The 20818-nt window shown below is 44.5% G+C and overlaps 1 protein-coding gene across 15 annotated transcripts in view; it reads right to left on the bottom strand.

Moving 5' to 3' along the window:
• The window catches only part of PHF14 (PHD finger protein 14), a 1035579-nt gene that overhangs the window by 948926 nt on the left and 65835 nt on the right, over positions 1-20818 (bottom strand). For 12 of the 15 annotated variants that reach the window (XM_085630765.1, XM_085630766.1, XM_085630773.1 and 9 more), the window contains exons 2-3: positions 13884-13994; positions 11632-12281 (exon numbers count right to left, since the gene is read on the bottom strand). In XM_085630765.1, coding sequence (XP_085486891.1) covers positions 11632-12281; positions 13884-13994 — 761 coding nt within the window. The remainder of the gene's footprint in view (positions 1-11631; positions 12282-13883; positions 13995-20818) is intronic. The other 3 variants (XM_085630779.1, XM_085630777.1, XM_085630778.1) reach the window with 1 other exon arrangement.

The following is a 20818-nucleotide window of genomic DNA, read 5'->3' as shown; positions in this document are numbered from 1 at the left end:
CCGATACTCTCAGTCAACACTTTCTAGTATTGTTACCACCTATTCGGTGAGAAAGTTATGTCTACAATGGTTGGAACATTCCACACTGACTGCAATAAAACAACATTTTTCTCCCCTGTCTGAGGACATGAATTTATCCGATTTTCTTTTAGCTCCCAAATCCCCATGTTCTAGAAGATTTATATATGCTACTTATAATGAAATTTGGAAATTATGCCAAATGGAAGCTGCTGCTGGTTTAAGACAAATTGACCAAGACAATCTGGAAAAAGTGCTAGCTGTTGTTGATAATAGTATTAATATGTTGTCATCGCTTACTAACATCTTGAACAACATTGTATTGTCTGTTATTGGTATTATGCAGAGTGACATGTCAACACTGTATCATGGGAAGAGTCAACTTAGATCTATTATGCAGTGTAGCTGGATGCATCAAACACTCAAAAATGGGTGCGTTTCATGGCATTATTTGAATTGTAGAGATCTGTTTCTACCTTTTAGTTTAACATATAAACAGCAATTGATGGCCGTGAAAGAGCTACCTATATGCTGCATTTAGAAAAATTGGAACAGCTCCCTTTCACTATAGCTGAAACGCCTTTAGAGGTGTGGTTAATACATGGAGTTATTTTACTGCCTATGGCGACATTTCAATTCACAGCTTGTATGAAACTTTTTCTTGTATGTAGATACAAACCAATAGGTAGCAGGTACATACATGAATTATGGTCACTCCCCTCTGCTTATCATTGTGAACGTAGCGACAAGGAAGTTTTTATCACTGGTGAAGAATGAGACTCTACTGTTGGACATTCACTTGTTTGCAAACACATTAAAATTCACAGCGCATGCAACACTTCAGCGCCGAATTTGGCTTGTTATTTGAAAGGAATGCCAGTTTCCGCAATTCTTCCTTTCATTACAGTACTCTCGAACAGGATTGGTCTTATGCTTAGTGATCAAGACTGTTGCGGAATGGAGTCCCATATATTTAATCTGTTTCCCAGTTAGTCACTTGTTGCAACAACGTCTTGTTTCCCCCTCTGAATGAGATTGTAGATAGCTCATTGTGTCCTTCCATTTCAACTTTGAAGGCAGATATCAACAAACTAAGCAGACTCAAAGCATTATTGTTTCAGCAAGAAGTAGCTCTTACATCTGATAGCGAGACCTTAGAATTGCAGGTTGCTAGAACTTCTAGTGTAATACAGTCATTGTTAAATACTGACCTTCCCCTGCATTCGGAGAATTAGTGCATCAAATCTTTAATGCCTCTAGTATGGCCGGCCTTACCCACTTTAAGGTTGTAGGCTCTGCCCTCATTCGTTATTTTCAGACCCATCTTTGAAGTAATACTGGCTTTTATCCACTAATTTTCTCTAGTGTATTCTGAGGATACCTGTTGCTGCGATTCCTCATTTGATGCATTCTTGTCCTGTTCCGTCTTCACCACAATAGATGATCATTTTGTTGATGCTCCAGGAGCTGGCATCACTCCAACACTCCCGGAGCATATGAATCATATCTTTGGATATTTGGAATGCTTCTACTGCAGGACCTGCCTGGTTTAACTGCATGCAGCCCATGTTTCACTGCATCTGGTTTGCTTTCGAATGAACACTGCAGGCCTCGAAAAATCTAAAAAGTTTTACTAGTCCTGCAGGTCTAGTAACTTGAATACACTTTTAGACCTAACTGTAATGTACTAGACCTGTGAACTCGTCTCATCCCGATTGTCACACAGTTGACTTTACAACATCCTCTAACTTCAGTCACGGAAAAAAAAGTAAATGTAGGAAGACAAACTGACTTTTGACCTCAGTCTCTGAAAGTGGAGAAATGTGACAAGATAACAAGATTTAAAGGCATCTTTATGGCTCATTCACTCTGTGACCAAGCAGAACGACTGTTGTCAGCTCACCAGAACGAGCAAGTAGGCCCTAAAAATAGCTCATCCTGATTAAATATGGCCCGCTATTGCGCATGGGCAAGTGGATTTTGGGAGCCCTGCACTGGATATCTCCCTGGCTTCGCAAACACCCGCTGCCTTAGACTTTCGACAGCTGAGGAGTCCCTTAGCGACTCATTTTCAGAACTGTCCTTTGGGCTTGCGACTCCTTCACAATGCGAGGTTTGAGTCTTTGATCTACGAGGAAACGTGCATCGGCGCTTGGATCACAAGATCCACGCAATATTAACATGAATTCAGGCATCCTGGTAACTTTCTCAACATCAGCTGAGACCGGAGAGCATGTTTGTTCTTTAGAGCTCGTGACCTGAGCCGTTAGCCAATCATCATGTGCTGATATGGATTCCTTCATGGAGTTTTTGGCCTATGAGATGGCGAGTGAAAGTATGGATTCCTCGGAATCACCTAGATTTGATTATTTTTCCAAATTAACATTTCTTTTGAATTCTAGTCTTTGGTATTCACAAAACTGGAACAAACCATTGAGGATGCTTACTTTCTGATTACATTCATCATATTTAGAATCTTTCTAAGTGCTATTATCCTGACCAAAGGGAAGGTGTAATGTGTCTTCTGCGAGTCCCATTATAGTTTTTCCTGTGTTTGCCTAACTGTGCATGGTGTAGACCTCATTTTCATTTGCACAGGATACTAAATTAACATGCTTGCCTTTGGGCAACATTGTACTTTCACATGGAATCTGCATACGTTTTGCATTCTATCCTTTTCCTGGGATTTAGTCTGAACACGATAGAAGAGGTCAAACAACAATGTCCCTTGTTATTATTTCTGGCCAGGCACTAGCACCTAGACGTAACACGAGAATGCAGCTGTTGTTTATATGCATACATGTCCTATCATATAGATGAACACAGGAACCAAAAACACACACATGGATAGAGAGTTCTGAGACAAGAGCACTGCGTCTGCTGAGATGTAGAATATCCATCTGTAAATGCGAAGGTACGATGTCTGCCAGTAATCCCATTTAGCTTCAATAGCAAGGAAGGGGAGTTTACGTTACACTTTCCTATAAAATGACAGGGCTTTTCATGCCATTTGAATTATTAACCATGCTAACAGTATTTTTAGTATGCATTTGTTTTTTAATTGTGGCACGTATACTGCATTTCAGAGCACCATACTTGAATAAATATTCTAAACTTCCTTCGTTTCTCCCGGTTATCTTATTGTGGTTGAGTGTGAGTGCCAAAGGGTGTGTCCGGTTACCGTGATCCCCGTCAAGAGTGTTGTGTACCAGGGTGATAAATATATATATCTCCTGCTCGTCCTAAACTAGCGAGATGCACTCGAGCTCGATCACGGGCCTCAAGCTGCAGCTCTGCTCAGTGGTGGTAACGCTGGCTTGCTGACTCCTTTCTCAGCCGTTACACCCCTGCCTGATGCATTTCGAATTTCTTCATCAGAGGCTGGTGGTGAAAGGGAAATGACGCACAGTCCGGTGCCAACAGCTTCTGAAATACACAATCACGCGCCCCCATTCGGCTGCTCTGGATGAGCCTGCGCGTTGCTTTCTGGAGGCTGTAGTCATGGAGGGATGTAGATATCCCCTTGTAATGTGTGCATGAATGTACTGCTGGTAATTTAAAATCCCCCCCCCCCCCACTGCCCCGGGGACCGCCACCTCCCGGGGCTCAAAGATACTATATGCGGGGGGGGCTCACGGCCCCCCCGCAGCACCGGGGACCGCCACCCCCCAGGGCTTATTGAAAATGGGTGGGGGCTCGCAGCCCCCCCAGCCCCGGGGACCGCATCACCCCAGGGCTTGAAATTATTTGGGATGGGGAGGGCTCTAAGGCACCCCCAGCCCCGGGGACCACCACCCCCCGGGGCAACTTGTCAGTGAGGGAGGAGGGCCATGCGGCCCCCCTCCTGGAGCCTTGAATAGGCCCTGGGGACCGCCACCCCCCAGGGCCGGCTACTCCAGTGTCCCGGGGTGCCCACCCCCGGGACACTGTAGTTTGCAATGACAGGGCTCCCGCCCTGTCATTGCAAACTGTTTTGCTTCATTGAAGCGAGAGCAGGGAATCCTGCACTCGCTTCAATGAAGCAAAAAGCTGATTGCTTTTCCACATGGGGAGTAGCATGTTAGCTGCTCCCCACGTGGAAAAGCAATGCCGGCTCCCGCAGGACGCGGGGAGCCGGCTGGGACAGCCCCCAACAGAGGCCAGGCCCCGGGGGATGGGGTCCCCGGGGCCATAACTGTCGTGGGAGGGGGGTCACACGCCCCCGCTCCCCAATTAATTATTATTTTTTTTTTAAAAACAATGGCCGGCCCCGGGGATGGGGTCCCCGGGGCCTTAAAGTGGCAGAGGAGGGGGGCTACGCAGCCCCCCTCCATAAAAAAACATTAAAATAAAAAAAATTGGGGGCAGGCCCTGGGGGATGGGGTCCCCAGGGCCAAAAACATGGAAAAAGAAGGGCCCCCCCCTTCTAAAAAAAGAAAAAAAAAAGACCGGGATCAGGCCGGAGGCCACGCCCCCTCCTTACACCACTCTGCAAACGCACCCCCTGGCGCGTTTGCAGAGGGGGAACTAATTTCCCTTGAATACTGGGGGTCCCTGGGGGCCAACTAGCCCACCAGGAACCTCCAGTATGCCCCAGGGGGCTGCGTTGCAGAGAGGTTTAATGAGGCCACACCCCTTTTTACACCTCTCTGCAACGCAGCTCCCTGGCGCATACTGGAGGTACCTGGTGGGCAAGTTGGCCGCCAGGGGACCTCAGGATTCAAGGGGACTTAATTCCCCAACTTAAAACACGCTACGGGGCATGTTTGCACAGAGGTGAAGGTAGGGGGCGGGGCCTCAGGTGATATGTGTGCAAACACGCCCTGTGGCGCGTTTTAAGTTGGGGAATTAATTATTCTTCAATCCAGATGTCCTCTAGGGGCCAACTAGCCCACCAGGTACCTCCAGGAAGCGGCACAGAGCTGCGTTGCAGAGTGTTGTAAAAAGGGGCATGGCCTCTGAACACCGCTCTGCAACGCAGCTCCCTTACGCATACTGGAGGTACCTGGTGGGATATAGATATAGATATATATATATATTCATGAACACATTACATACTGGCGGCCGCCAGTAGGTAGTTTATAGTTAGAACCTAGTTTCCATAGGAAAAGCATTTTTTGATTTGCTAATAACTTTGGCGTTGTTTGACGAATCTTTGCGAAATTCTCCCCCAAAAAAGTCCATCCAGGTCAGCTCCTACCCTGAAAGGTTTGGGGTGATTCGTCAAGTGGGGGCTGAGAAAAAAAGGGAGTCCCAAAACACGTTTTCCCTATGTTAATTTCCATAGGAAATTTTGAGACGGGCTACAGCCCGAACTGCTGAATGGAATTACCCCAAATGTGGCAAAAAGGTAGAGCTTGATTCAGAAAGCGACCTTTTTTAAACAAAATGCTGTAAATCCGTTCAGTAGTTGCCAAGAAATAAAAAAAATAAGAGTCAAACAATCAATTTCCCATAGGAAACTTTGGGCAAGGCTACATCCGAAACTACTGAATGGAATTACCGCAAATTTGGCAAAAAGGTAGTGCTTGGATCAGAAAGCACTTTTTTTTTTAAAATGGTGTAAATCCGTTCAGTAGTTGCTGAGAAATTAAAAAAATAAAAGTTTTGATATCTATGGCCGCGGTGGAGTCGCGACCCCTCCTGACCACGAGCTTTATTTTAATTGGCTGTCAACACTCTGAAACAGGAAGTGTTGGCAGCCATCTTGTGACTCGGTTCTACCGAGTCACAAGAAAACAGACAAGCATTGCAATGCAATAGGTCTCGCATTTACGAGAGTTTAAGCTATTGACATTGTAAATGATAATGCCTTTTATTTAGGTTTTAAAAACCAAAACATAAATTAAAGGCATTGCCATTTACAATGACAATAGCTCAAACTCGCGTAAATGCGAGACCTATTGCATTGCAAATGTTGTTCTTAAATCATAGAGCTTGGAAAGAACAATTTGGAAGCCATGTGGGGCTTTAGCCTCGCTATTAAGTGCACTGAAGTACATGTTTGAGGGACAGATAGCCATCTACTGTGAAATTTAATTACCCTGTACAGGACTCTGCAGCCTGTTAGCTTGGTTTGAGCTATGCAGGAGGTGGGCGGAAGTGAGCCCAGGAGAACTGGGGGTGGGGGCGGGGAAGTGGCTGTCCTGTTAGCTCCGTGCACAGGAACACGATTCTGGGATTGGCTACTCTGCAAAGGGCTTCTCTCCCCAACCTGGATCTTCCTGATGAGGCTCCACCCACACACTCTAGAGGTCTCCAGTCATCCCAATAGTTACGATTCCGGTTACTGAATTGCTTAAAACCAGCCGAAAACTGTGAAAATGTAAGTGGTCTGTGTTGTGATTTAGAGAATATTGTAGCATAAAGATGTATTAGAACCATCACAGTGTAGTTCCCCCCACATTACACCAGACTGAAAGGTTGTGCATCGCAAGGCAGGACAAGGCCGCACACCGAGAAAGGCAATATGGGCTTTAAAGGGACACGGGTGCAGGCAGGATTCGAATCGCCCACTGCAAGCATTAGCTCGAGACGCGCAACTATCATGAGGAAGCATGGACGCTCCCAAGAACATGTGGGAGTGAGGAAGAGCTGCAGCATTAGGTGAAGACTGCTCGCTGAGGCGTCAGGCTTCACTCCAATAAAATATATGCTAGTTGCGTTGCAGAGAGGTATAAAAAGGGAGCGTGGCCTTGGACCACTTCTCTGCAACGCAGCTCCCTGGCGCTTACTGGAGCTCCCTGGCGCTTACTGGAGGTACCTGGTGTTCACAATGCACTCTCCTTGCAGCACTCTAATCATCCAGTCACTACCCATGTACTCATGCAAGGACCCATGCACTAACTCATGCACTGCTACAATACCCTGAGCCGTACCCATGCAGTCCAGCCATCGCCCTGTCACTACCTATGCAATCCTCCAAGCACCCAGCGAGCACCATGTACTTATCCAATCACTCCGCCGAAACCCAGGCACTTGTAAATTCACCATGCACTCTCCTTGCAGCACTCTAATCATCCAGTCAGTACCCATGTACTCATGGAATGACCCAGGCACTAACACATGGACTGCTACAATCCCCTGTGCACTACCCATGCAGACCTCTAACCACCTACATAGTACTGATTCACTCCTCTAATTACCCAGGTTGTACCCATGAACTCTAGAAATCCATCTGTCACTACCCATGTACTCCTCAAATCACCCATCCAGCATCATGTACTTATCCAATCACTCCGCCAAAACCCAAGCACTTATAAAATCACCATGCACTCTCCTTGCAGCACTCTAATCACCCAGTCACTACCCATTTACTCATGCAATGCCTCAGGCACTAACTCATGGCAAATACAGAGGAGGTCATGCTAATTACAGGGGTACCCAAAACGCATAGTGTTCCCTAGTGTATAAAGGTGTTTTCACTGTATGCTAAGTGTCTTTTAGCAAAGCACTGGCTTCGGTCCTGGTTAGTCAGAGTCAGTTAGCACCAGTACTCGTCACTAAAAAGTTGGGGGCACAGGACGACTTTCTGCTTCTCTGTTGGTTCTTTCTGCACATCTCTTACTTCTTCCTGCACTTTTCTTCGTCTTTCTGGACTTCTGTTGCCTCTTTCTGCATTCGTCTTGCTTCTTTCTGTGCTTTTCTTCCTCTTTCTTCACATGTCCTAACTTTGTAGGCAAAGTTAGAAATTAGCACTCAAAAAAACCATTGAAATTCACTGAAAAAACCATAGGATTCAGGCACGTTGTAGTTAGAAATTAGCATTTAAAAAACATTGCAATTCACTGGAAAAAAAACCCCATAGGTTTCAGGCACGTTATAGTTGGAAATTAGCATTTAAAAAACCTTAGAAATTCACTGAACAAACCATAGGTTTCAGGGACGTTATAGTTAGTTGGACATTTCACTCGTACAAAACCATAGAAATTCACCCGTTATAGTTAGTTTAGCTAACTATAACTCGCGCCCCCGCAATGCACTGCTGATGACGTCAGATATTACATCATTTATGACATGGTTATTGTGTTAGAGGGCTGTATTAGTGCCTGAGTGTGTGTATGGCTGTGTGGGTGAGTGAATAGATGTGTCGGTGGTATATGGGTGAGTAAGTGGATATGTGAAACGCAGCATAGGTGAGTGTTGGAGTATATGAGTGACTGTATATGTGAGTGAGGGATTGTAGTAGTGGCTGTATGGGTTAATAAGTGTGTGTGATGAGGGGCTGTATGGGTGAGTTAGTATGTGTTAGTACTTGTAGGAATACGTGAGAGGGTGTGTTTATAACTGTATAGGTGAATAAATGGCTGTCTGATTGACTCTATAGGTGTGTGAGTAGCTCTATAGAGTAGCTGTATGAGTGGATATATCAGTGGCTGTATTGGTGAGTTGGTGTATGAGTGGCTGTATGTGTAAATGAGTGGATGTGAGTGTTGACCTATGAATCAGTGAGTGGTTGTGCAAGTACTGGTATGGGTGTGTCAATGGTTTTGAGAATGGTAATGTGGAAGTTGGAATGGGTGTATGAAAGGTTATATTGGGGTGTGAGTGGGTGCGTCAGATTCTGTATATGATGTCATCGGTGATGTCATTTGAGATGTCATCAGTGATGTCAATGACCATGTTATGAGTGATGTAATATGTGAGGGCATAGGCAGTGCATTGCGCGTGTGCACTGGTTTTGTATGAGTGAAACTTGAGCCTAACTATAACTGGCTCTGTTGTCGTGTAGTTCCTAAAAATAACAATGATCTACACGTTTTTTGGACAACAAGCTAAGGGACTGGTGTCTAGACTGATTCTGGACACCCCCACAGGATATGCCAGCCTATAGACCAGCTAGCTCACAGTGTCACTATAAGCCCCCGAACCCGACCAAGGAGCGAATAGTTTCGGGCAACCATTGAACAAGACAACCTTTGACCCTTCAGGGATCGTGGAGACAGTAAAATATTTTTTGCTCAGTCAATCGTGCTCACTTGGTCAAAGAGAGAAACAAAATAAACGTTGGGGATGTTTTCAATAAGCATTTATTGAACTAGAGTCATTCTAGTTAAAAGCATGTTTACTGCAACATTCAATAGACAGAAGCAAATGTAAGAGATTACAAGCACCAAGAGTAAACAGTAGATACATTTCTACCACGGTGCTAAGCAACAAATATTTACAGGCATATATAAAAACAGTAAACATGGGGTACTCCTACTACGGACTGGGTGGACGTCGATGTGAGGGTACTTGGCGTGGCACAACGGACACCTCTTGAACGGAGTTCTCGATTCCATCGTCGATCGGGCGTCGAAGTTTTGACCAATTCGGTCCGAAAGTTGGACGAGGGTGTGGATCACTAGAACTAGTAGTCGACACCGAACGGTAACTGTACCGACGAAAACTATAGGCCTTTTGGCCTAAAACTAAGTATTCCGAAGTTGAGCTAAGATAGTTGCATCCGAACCCAATGGCAGAAAAAAACAATCTGGGGATGGAGAGGATGCCCATGCGCACTGTGGTCCAGGGGAGGAGTCACCCATCTCAGGATACTTCGAAGACTCTTCCAGGACAACAATGTGCAATCATCCGGACCCAACACTAGGCGGCGATCTATGCACAGATATGAATTCAGCAGCCCACATGCCTCGAACCTATTAAAGATGGGTGCTGTGGTGCACACCCAGGTCACTCACCATACATTTGTGTGGGCTGAGGGGTAGCCCCAAGGCCTCTGCGGCCCAAATTGGCTCCTCACATGCAGCAGGAGCCGTTATTGCTCCCTCTCTCAAGGGGCAGTTACTAATGCTGCTCCCTGCAGGTTGGAACAATATTTTGATTGGTTTCCTTGCCTGCTTGCAGGCAGAGAAACCATTGTGTCCTAGGGGTGGGTTCCCCAGGACATAGCATGTGATCCGGCTGTGAGGAATGAGGTCCCGGGGGCCATTAATGGCTCAGGGAGGGGGCTGCATTGTCCCCTCCCTTACAGTAATTGGCCCCTGGGTTAGGCTCCAGGGCTAGACTGGAAACCCAAAGAAGCCCTAGCAATTTTTTTGGACCGGCCCCCACCCCCAGGGGAGGAGAGGCATACTTGAAGCCCTGCTGCTTTTGTTACTGAGGGCCGATATTGCAACATCGCTGCAAATCAGTCTCCCAGTAACAAACCAGCCCCCACCGCTCCAAAACCGGCAACCACCCTCCCAGCCTCCCCAGCAAACGCCCGATGCTCACTAGAGCAGTCAGGTCCTCTTAGGCTACCTAGGACCTTTAACGGCTCAGGGAGAAGGGCTACGCAGGCACCCCCCCACACACTTTTTAAGTAATTTTGGCCTTGGATTGGGCTCCACAGGGCCCTTCGAGGCTCGGGGAGGGGAGCCCGCAGCCCCTGTGTGGCCCTCCTACTTATTTAAAGTAATTTCGGCCACAGGGGTGGGCTCCCCGGGGCCTCTGGAGGCTCAAGGCGGGGGGGGGGGGCTCTGCTGCTCCCCTTCCCATGTACACAAATTTCAGCACCAGGGGTGGGCTCCCTGGGGCCTCTAGAGGCTCAAGAATGGGGGGCATTTAGCCCGCATCCCCTTTATGTGCTCCTCAGGGCATAAACAGAGTCTATGGAGAACTCTTTGTACTTAATTAATTTTGATTTATTTCATATTGATCAATATGTTGCCTATCCCAGGTTTTGTAAAAAGAACCATTTGTCCAGCTGAAAGTTAACATGAGTGGTGTAAGCTACTATAAACGAAGGTGATACAATCAATGCAATACATGAGGTTAGAGATAAACTAGCTCCCTGTATAAAAGATCATACATGCCAAAACATACTTACTCTTATCTGAGAGTATGAGGTTAAAGATTTAAGAAAATAGGTTTACAGCCATTAATGAATGACAAGAGAATAGTACAGTAATTAGAGCGCTTTGGATAAACACAAGACAATTATATTGTGAAAGAAAGGCTTGGACAATGAGATACTAAAGATCTGTTTACACTAAAAGCATTTACACAAAACGTTTACAGTCAACTTTATGTACATCATAGATGTGAAATTACATACCTAGTATAGCATCTATCAAAACATATCAACCAGAATATTTCACACATATTCAACACAGCAATGCTACTGTATATAATTGGATATCCCCATGATTGTAGAAGCACACTCTAAGAAGGTACAGTCAGCAAAGCCAAAACACTCAATTAAATGGCTATTAGCATACCCAACAACGCACACAAGGAACCAAATAATGTTCAAAAAAATTAATTGCAAAAAGGATACACCTACCAATGTAGAAGATGAACAGGTAACCTGGTACCACCCTGTGAGCTCACCCATCCAGTATAAAAACTATCGTACACAGGTCTGAAGTCACACTTACCTACTAAGAAAGGCACTCTAATTCCCATCAAAGATTATACATTTCCACAGGCCAAACTGTCACAAGACTGCACTATAAACCTCACAACTGTTTGGAAAGTAGCCTGAGACTACAGAAAGTGATGTAATGCCACACCAATGGCAGACTGTGCATTTAAAAAACATCAATAACATAACATTAAAATTATTAGAAAACATCCTTCAACATTGCACCTTAATGGAATCGAAAAAGAAGATTTTTCTTTGGATTCTAAAGAAAGTAACATACATACCTCATTACTTTTGCTCTGTGAAAGGGTCAGACTATCATTGGTCAGCTCCTCTTCATCAGCGCTTTGCCTACTTAGAACTTTTCTTTTCTTAAGCTTTCTTTCGGCCTCACTGTCACTACTGTCATTTTCATCATGCTCATCCTCTTCATTTTCCTCCTCACTTCCACTTCCATCATCATCTTCCCCATCTCCCCTTTCTTTGTGAGATGCTGCTTTGCCTTTCCTCCTAACAGCAGTTGGACGCCAGTCATTGTCTTCTTCACTATCATAATCATCCATTTCATTCAGATCCTCAATTGAAATAAAATCCAATAGTGGGCGGTTTCTGCGCAAATTCCACTTTCTAGGCTCATCGGTCTGTTCTTCTATACCAGTATCTACTTCTGATCTTTTCTCATTTCTCATTTTAGGCTTCTCCTCAGAATCATAGTCTTCCCTTTCCTCTTTGCTAATGGGATTATCTCTTTCCAGACCGTTATCACTTCCAGAGCCTTTTGTAGGTTCCTCTTCAATTGGCCCTTTCTCTTCCTCCTCATCCGCTGCTATTGTGGCCAGCTCTTCCTCAAGAGTGTTTTCATCTGAGTCACTACTGGATCCTTCTACACTTTCCTTTGAGGCATCGTCACTTTCATTTCCACTTCGCGCAGAACCTGTACAAAGAAATGTAAGATTGAGCAATTTAACATGGAAACCAGATTGCATGGCATGCATAGATAATAAAGCCTACACAAATGGTCAAAGACAGCGGTTTGCAACCTTTTGACTTTTGTTAACTGAATGATTAAACTCAGGTACCCCACTAATTAATTATTGGAATTCGGGGTCCCCCGGACTAAGCAATGACTAGGATTTGAACTTTAAAACAATACACACAAAAACCAAGTAGGACCCCAAACAAATGCTCAGCACATTTTTTGTTTTTAATTCCCAATCAAACATAGAACAAGTTTGTAACATTTTCAATTTTGCTTCTCTAATTGTATATACTTTATTAATTTAAATGTAAAATTTCTAATATTGAATCATTTTGACAAACAAACCCCAGAGGGTCCTCTGACCACAGGTTAAGAACCACTGTTCTAAGAAATATCTTTTGTACAGTTAGGCTGTGAAAACGCCTGGCTGGCTACTAGGCTTTCACTTCTCTACTTAGCCTGTTTTACAATTCATGTACAGTACATTGCTGTAGTTATTTGAATTACAACTGATGACCGTTGCTTTATACGCTTCTATGTTTCAAAATAAAAGCCTCTGTAGAATCTCATGCCATGAAGATAGACAGATATTCTTATATTTCCAACACATTTTAGAATCCCATATACATTTCACTTCATGTAGGACTACTCACAGTGATGTAGTGGCCATTCTGTGAGAGCTATGAAGCTTTAGTATGGAAACATGACACTACTGAGCAACGAAAGAGTCTGTAATACATAATCATGTTTTCTACTAGACATCATGTGAGAGGATTTTTACACAATTACTTTGCTTGATATAACATTTACACTGATTCGTGCTTATCTGAAGAGTTAAGAAATTACGACCCGTTTCTTTATAGCTCACTCGCTTTGACCTCCAACTCTTTCTCATTTTCTTCAGTCACCTCGCCTCTGATACCTTTTGTGGAAGTCTTTTGGCCATCAAATGATAAATGGAAGCTCACATCATCCTTAATCCTGTCTTCAGCCTATTAAATATACAGACTACTGCCTTTTCCTACTCACTCAATGTTTTTTTTATTTTTTATTATTACATAATTTAACAGATCATCCACAGGAACTAGTTTACACTCAGGAGTTAATGTTTAATACAAAAATGGATCAATTTAGAAGGTATGAGAAAATTCATTTTGTGGTTTATGTTTGATATATGCATTTGCTTATTTGCATTTGCACTGCGTTTCCAACAAAGCTAAGGAAATAGATAAAAATCGAAAGGAAGTCCCAGGATGACGCTGCCATTTGCATGTACTAAATTTTCACACACTACAAGATTAGATTTTATAATCTTACAAAGATGAATGCTTAGATATCCCATCAAAATATTGCTCATGGAAAATTATAGATAATCCCACACATTTTAAGAATTTGGTTCACACAGTAGAAAGCTACTCACATGTGGGCTAGTTCACAATACACAATTTGATAACGTATTTAGATTAATTGGTGTATATTTTAGTGCACATTAATATGTAAAAGTAATATATCAACTTACTGGCTATAACAAGTACTTTCTTCTCTAAAAACAAATACCTGAATCTTCACCAACTTTAAAATCACTGTCGTCCGAGCTATCGTAATCCAGGGCTTCTAAAAGACAATCTGCCAATGGCTTCACTCGTCGTCTTTTCGAACTTCGGTCCACTGTGGGAAAGATTCATATGTCATGCGAATTAGATTAGGAATAATATCAAAGACAGTAACTGAATGTGAGAAATCTTATTTTAATTGTAACCAGCCTTTTTAAAGGAAATGACCGTTTCCATTTCTATTTGAAGTTATTTTTCAATTTAACGAAATCTTTCTACCCAGTTTACCCATGTCCGTCTCATTCCTAGTAAACTCATGTGCCCCCTCTTTTCTCACCTAATATAATGCTATGCTATCTCCCAGCAATACATCACCTAGAGACATCACCTCGAGGCATAACAGAAAATAAGCCAAACCCTGTTCTATTACAGGTGTAACGCCGGCTATTGTGCATGTCCTCCTACAGGCAAACATTTTCTACTACCACTGTAGGGACAGGTCAAAAGCAGACAGTCAGAGCAGGTCATATCAAAGCCTGAGCCTTCAGTGTTTTATCTCACTTTTGTTCAAACATATCAGACAAGCAAACATCACTGGATACGGCACTGAAAGACTTTTGACCCTCCTGACATCGTAAGAACTGACGTTTACAGAATATTCAACTCTAGCAACATCACCGACAGTTAGAAGAACAGAAAAGAGATGGGTGGACGCCTTTGATTTAATCTCCACCACTGGTAATTACTCAGGACCTCATTTCAGTACATCATTTTTTGCCCAATTTACAACTCAAAACAGAGAAGAGACTAGATCATATGTAAACAAGTCAAAATAGGAACAGTTTTTCCAGAATTTCTCCCACCACCTTATGTTCTTTTAATATCCTAGACCGTGCTATATTGTACTGAACCATAAGAAAAGGTTACAAAAGCAGATTAGTCTTGTTAAGTTACTACCATTAACTAGTGTTCCGCCATCATGTGCCTGTGGTATGCCATCACATACACAGAAGCAATCCTAATGAATAACACAATATGGTCAACTGAACCCTCAAATGCCAAGCACAATACGTGGGCCTGTTTCTAAGGATATGCCATGCAAAGCCTTAACTCCAGAGGCACATCTGTCATATACAAAGGCATCACATGTAAGAGTCATGTACATTTCAAAGGCACAATTTCAACCTCAAAGGGCCTAGAACAGATTCCTCTACAACAGTAAAACATCATGTCCCTCCACCTTCCACTCTATTTCTGGAAGATCCCGTTAAGGTAAGACCTGATTTTAGAAGGCTCTGCCCAGAACTTTCAGAGCACTTCTCACCTTGACAGCACTTGTGTACAACAGCTCTCTACCTCAGGCGGATTAAAATGAGTTTGAAAGGGATGAGGTATTTGTTATGCAAGTTTCTTGGGGTTAAAGGTAAAAAGATGTGTTCCTGTGCCCTAGCTGCAAATTTTGGAAAAACAGGAGCCATCGGTTCAGTTCCTGCTTGGCCAAATCATTATTTTCATGTGGCTTAGATTTGTTGGCAGCCAAAATCTAGGTGCACCTACATTCACTTCAGTTCAGTGTATGCTACTTAAGAAAATGTATTTATTTTAAGCAGGTCAAAAAGCACTTCAGGACTACTCTTTCAATAAAACAAATTCTCAACCTGTTAGTGTTTTAATGATTGTTGTCTGACATGGAAATCGTGCCCGGTTTGAATAACTCTTTATTGAAGTACCTTGTACTGGATGAAAATAGTGAGGACTATGAAATGAAACTAATATTGTATTGTATTGTATAAACTCTTATATAGCGCTGTCTGCCACCCTACGGGTATCCTGGCGCTGAGAGACTGTAGTAACCTGGGACAGTAAAAAACAAAAGCCGATGGAACAAGAATGATGCGTTCTATTCTCTGCCAAAAAGCCAGGTCTTAAGATCTTTCCCAAAACTCAACAGCGTTTTGGCTTGACGCAATTTTTGGGGGATCTGATTCCAGAGGCGGGCTGCCGCCGTACTGAAGACCCTACCTCCCATCTTGGTAAGTTTTACTCTGGCAACAACTGCCAGACTTTGGTTGGAGGATCGAAGAAGTCTCTTTGGTTCATACCAAGAGAATCTATCACACAGAGGTGGCGGACCAATATTATGAAGGGCTTTGTAAACCGTAACCAGTGACTTAAACTCGATCCTTTTATTGACAGGGAGCCAGTGAAGGTCCCTCAGCGCCAGCGTTGCCGAAGAGTCACGTTGTCTCCCAGGGCCCCCCATTATTCTTTCACAATAATATACTGGGCGAATGGAGGGCGTTTGAGAACTTTGAAACATGTCAGGCTAGAGGTGTCCTAGCCCCCAACTCTAGCTCGTACTCAACGTGCAAATTTGCAACCAGTTTCATCCCTGACTGCACCAACATACACAGTCTGTCATGACTTGAGACTCCTGCATAAGCAAAGGTCTCTACGGGGCAGATATCCTGTTCATTGAACGTCATTTTTTAAACCATTAATTATTGATTTTTTGATGGTACAAACCACAATATAACCATGGCAGTATAGAAATGAAGTCAACAGCAATGTATAAGTTCCCAGAGGGTCTAAATATTCTACGCAATGGCAGTTTTCTCAACAGGAGACATTGATTCAGCTTTTACATAATCAATAAACATTAATTAAAACAGCTGCAACTGGCAGGTCATAATAGTCACAAACAGTCAAGATCTCTGCATGTGTGGCAAGTAAGCAGTTTGGCACCAAGTGAGAGCGTCCAAGAGAACAACTTCAAGCATGCAGTGAGTAGGAAAGCGTAGTCTCCACACCAGAGGGAGGGAGTTTCCAGCATTATGTATATGCAAAGACTCTGGAGGGCAGATTTTGAGGTGGAGGACATAATGGGGAGAGAAAGGAATATCAAACATCTGTCTCTGCATGCTATACAGGGCGTTAGTTAATTGAGCATCTGTAACTCATGCAGGAGCGTGCCCAACTCCAGCACACTGGAAGTTCTGCGCAAGCCTCTGGCCTCCTCTCTACCGAGGGCTACTGACTCAGCCTTGACCCACTTCAGTGTGGCTGCAAACCAATAACATAGATCGGGAGGTATCTTTCCACTTCATGGCGATGGCTCTTTAAGCTACGAGTAGGGCCAGGTCTATAAATCGATTGGCGGCACTTCCCACCTTTTTAGGTCTAAATGACCCCAGTGGACCCATTTCCATGCTGAATAAGTCCTACCTCTCCGTGACAGTTGTCAGGGCATCTGTGACCACCTTCCATAACGATTACTCTTCTGGGCAAATCCAAAACATGCGCACCATATTAGTGTCCTGGGAGCCACATCTGGGACAACTTGATGTACTGCTGTATATTTTATGCACACGCGCAGGTCTAAGGTATGCTATGCATAAAATGTTGTGTTGTATATATTGGTGCTTCACATTGCAAGAGTTTTTACGTGAGCATAGAAAGGCCCTGACCCACTATTTCTGTGTTAGGGCACGACTGACGTCAGGTTCCCCATGTTGTCTGATGGAATGTAATATGTCATGGGGTGTGTGAGCCGTCGCGCACGCGAACCATGTAATTAAGTGGCATCCATTACCCATTATGTGGACCACATCAACTAGGAGATGTGTGTCAGGCCCCGTGTCTGTAATCTGCCAATTGCTCTGCAGCTCGGCCAGCAGAATCCCTTAAGCCAAGAAGTGGCCCAAGGGCAGATTATGATCCGCACTGAGCTGTTCAAGTAGCATAAAGCAACATTTTGTTTCAGTATTTACCCATTCTGCCTCCCATATCTCTATCCTCTTCTCTCAAGGAGCTCCCTGACGGGAACTAATGCAGATCTCTGGTGAATACGGCGTCCGAGTTGGCGAGAGCCACGGCCTTCTGGTGTAGCTGATATACGAGATGGTCAGTAGTTTATTGGATTGTGGAGGGAGTTTCCCCGTTGGTAGCAACAACTCATGGATCGTACGGTTTGCACAGCCTGGTGTGGGAAGGCCCAGTTCGGTCAAGTGCCGGCCAGCTGGCCCACCAACCACCATGACAGCCATAGGAGTTCTACTGCCTAATAATAAGGCTCCAAGTTAGGAGCCCCAGGCCTCCTTTGTCAACTGGCAGTTGGAGCTTCCGGATTGCAACACTCCCCTATTTCCAAATAAAGGTCCCTAGTATACTATGTAATGTAAGAAAGTTGGAGTTCAGTATGTAAACACATAGATTATGAAAGCAATAAAAGGAGAACATTTTGTGTGCTACAGAATGTCAGTTGAGTTAATGTCCCGGCTGAGTTTACCATCTATTAAATCCTGGGGTTCATGAAATAATGAATATCAAGATAACAAAATGTGCGAGGCTCCCATCTCACTAGGTGGGGTACCACAATTAGAAGGTGTGGTTGGCAATCTGGGCTCACAAGAACAGGCATGTCTTCGCCCAGTTCACACCCAATTCCGAAGCGTCTTGAAATTCAGCAAGAGCCGTCTTGATTCTTCTAAGTCCTTGCCTGATGTCTCAGATGTAAATGAGGACATCACCTGCATAAAGGTAGACACTGTGTAGTTCATCCCTTAAACAAATACCCTATTCAGCCCTATAGCGCCGCAAATGCTAATGGACTAATGGTTCACTGTCAGCGCAAATAAGAGGGGCGACAGAGGACATCCCTGGCGTGTAACTCAGCTGAGTTCCATCAGGGCTGTAATGATTTGGCGTATCTTAACTCTGGCCTTGGGAGTTGTGTAAAATAAACAAATGAGGTCCAGCAAACATTCTGTAATGCCAAACCGTGCGAGCACTGTGAACATGTAGGCCCAGTCCACAGTATCAAACCCTCACTCCAGGTTGATCATTAAGCAAGCAGCATACAGCCAATGGGACGAGGCCAGCTCCAACACTCTGTAGAATCTGCGGATGTTGAGGGTAGTGGAACAATTAGGGAAGAAGCTGTTTTGTTTGGTGTGTACTAGCTGGGTCATATGCTCCGGGACACTGCCAGCAATGGCCTTAATGAGGATCTTATAGTCCATGCCTAACTTCGACAAAGGGGGGTAGGATGTCACCTCTAGTGGGTTCTTATGAGTTTTCGGCAACAAGACGAGGGAATCGCAACGTGTTTGGGTAGCCTCCTTTCTTCCAAGGCCGCCTGCTAGAACTCCAGTAATTTAAGTACTAGAAAGTCTTCAAAAGCCTTATAAAACTCGGAAGGCCATCCAGTCCAGCAGTTTTACAAGTAGCTGAACCTCAGGGGTTTCATGAGATTCCACCTCTAGTGTGCCAAGGGACTGCTCTAGGGCTATTTCTCTGTGCAAGTCGGCCCGAACTCCTACCTCGGCATAAATGCAGTGCCCCCGAAGCACTGCTTTTAGTGTCTCCCACCCATTCTATGGGCTTGGTCATTGCTGTGCATCCAATTCTCCGCCAAGTACAGAATCAACACTTCACAGGTTGCGTCCTGAAACAAACTGTCCTATAACAGGGCTGGTTGAAAGTGCAACAAGGGGATGGGTGGACGAGGGGCTCCCCAGTCCAAGTGCGCTTGCAGTGGGTTAAGGTTGGAAACGGTCTGACCAAGGTATTATCCTGTCACCTCCCTCGCGTGAATGGCTGGGTGGTAGAGAATATCATCTAGTCTCACATGCAAGTCATGGGTCTGGAAGTAGCAGGAGTAGTCCTTCATATCCAGGTATAATGCACGAAAGTTGTCAAGAAGAGACCAATAGGCAAGCCACTCTAAGTCCAGCCACAGTCGCTACCAAGGGGGAGGTCAGTAGTCGGGGTGTGAGCAGTCGAGGACAAGTACGCTGTTAAAGTCTCCACCAATGAGCCATGGGCTATATTCCTACTTCGTGAGGAGAACCTTAGGTGGGCCAGTAAGGCTTGTTGGGCTACAATCGGTCCAATAATGCTGCCCAACAGCAGCGGATGGCAATCAAGCAGGTTCTCCACAAATATGTATCTTCCCTCAGTGTCCATTTCTGTGGCAAGGCATTTAAAGGGGGCACCACTGGCAAACCTAGAATATGTAGTGCAGTAACATTGCCCTCACCATCGTTTTTGTAACAGGAAATCGACATCCCCCTCTACATGCGTTTCCTGAAGAAATGCAATGAGGGTTGGTTGCTCTGCCGTATGTATTGTTGGACTAAGTGTCCTTTACAAGCTGTCCCTCTGCTCAGTATGTTCCAAGTGAGTACTTGGAGAGGAGTGGGGTATGTGCGCAACCCAGTGCTGATAAGGTATGCGGTGCAGGACCTGCAAAAATAGCAGTATTAACATAATCTCCAACTCCTCTCCCAGAGTAAGCGCAAAAACAGAGGGGGGGGGGGGCAGGGGCATGGGCAGGCAACCAGTAACATGAACCATTATCCAATCTCCCAATTAATAAGAGTAGGGGGTAAAGAAGACTAAGCAAACTTACTTCTCCATTTTTTCAACATAAAAGAAGGTTGGTCGTAACTGTGAGATACAGATAGCGGAACGGGGTTTTATATACCTCGGAATCTATATCACCCCTCAGATGGCACACTTCGTTGAAGAAAATCTCATGCAACCATTGTCCCGCTTCCGCTGCGACGTTAAGCACTGGCGCTCTCTCCCACTGACGTTGCTGGGTATTTTTTATATGTCCTGCAAAATACCCCCTTTCACATTCCCGCCTCCTTTTTCGCCCAGATAAATATTGAAGTCACCAAACTCCTGTGGGACGGCTGGACAGCTCGGATCGCTATGTAAAAACTAACCATGGGGTGGTACGACAGTGGAAACGCCCTACCGCACATACAGACCTATTACTGGGCAGCGCAACTAACTTCAATAAATCAATGGCTACACACACCTCAGGACGAACCGGCATTCCGAATGGATCGCTATCTTTTGGGCGCAGAAGGGATAATGGGAGCATTATATAATAACAAAGAAATCACAATACACCGGCCCTACGGCCCA

The sequence above is a fragment of the Triturus cristatus genome, chromosome 10 (genome assembly GCF_964204655.1).
Source record: "Triturus cristatus chromosome 10, aTriCri1.1, whole genome shotgun sequence".
In the NCBI taxonomy this organism is placed as follows: Eukaryota; Metazoa; Chordata; class Amphibia; order Caudata; family Salamandridae; genus Triturus; species Triturus cristatus.
This window is presented reverse-complemented; position numbering and strand designations above follow the sequence as displayed.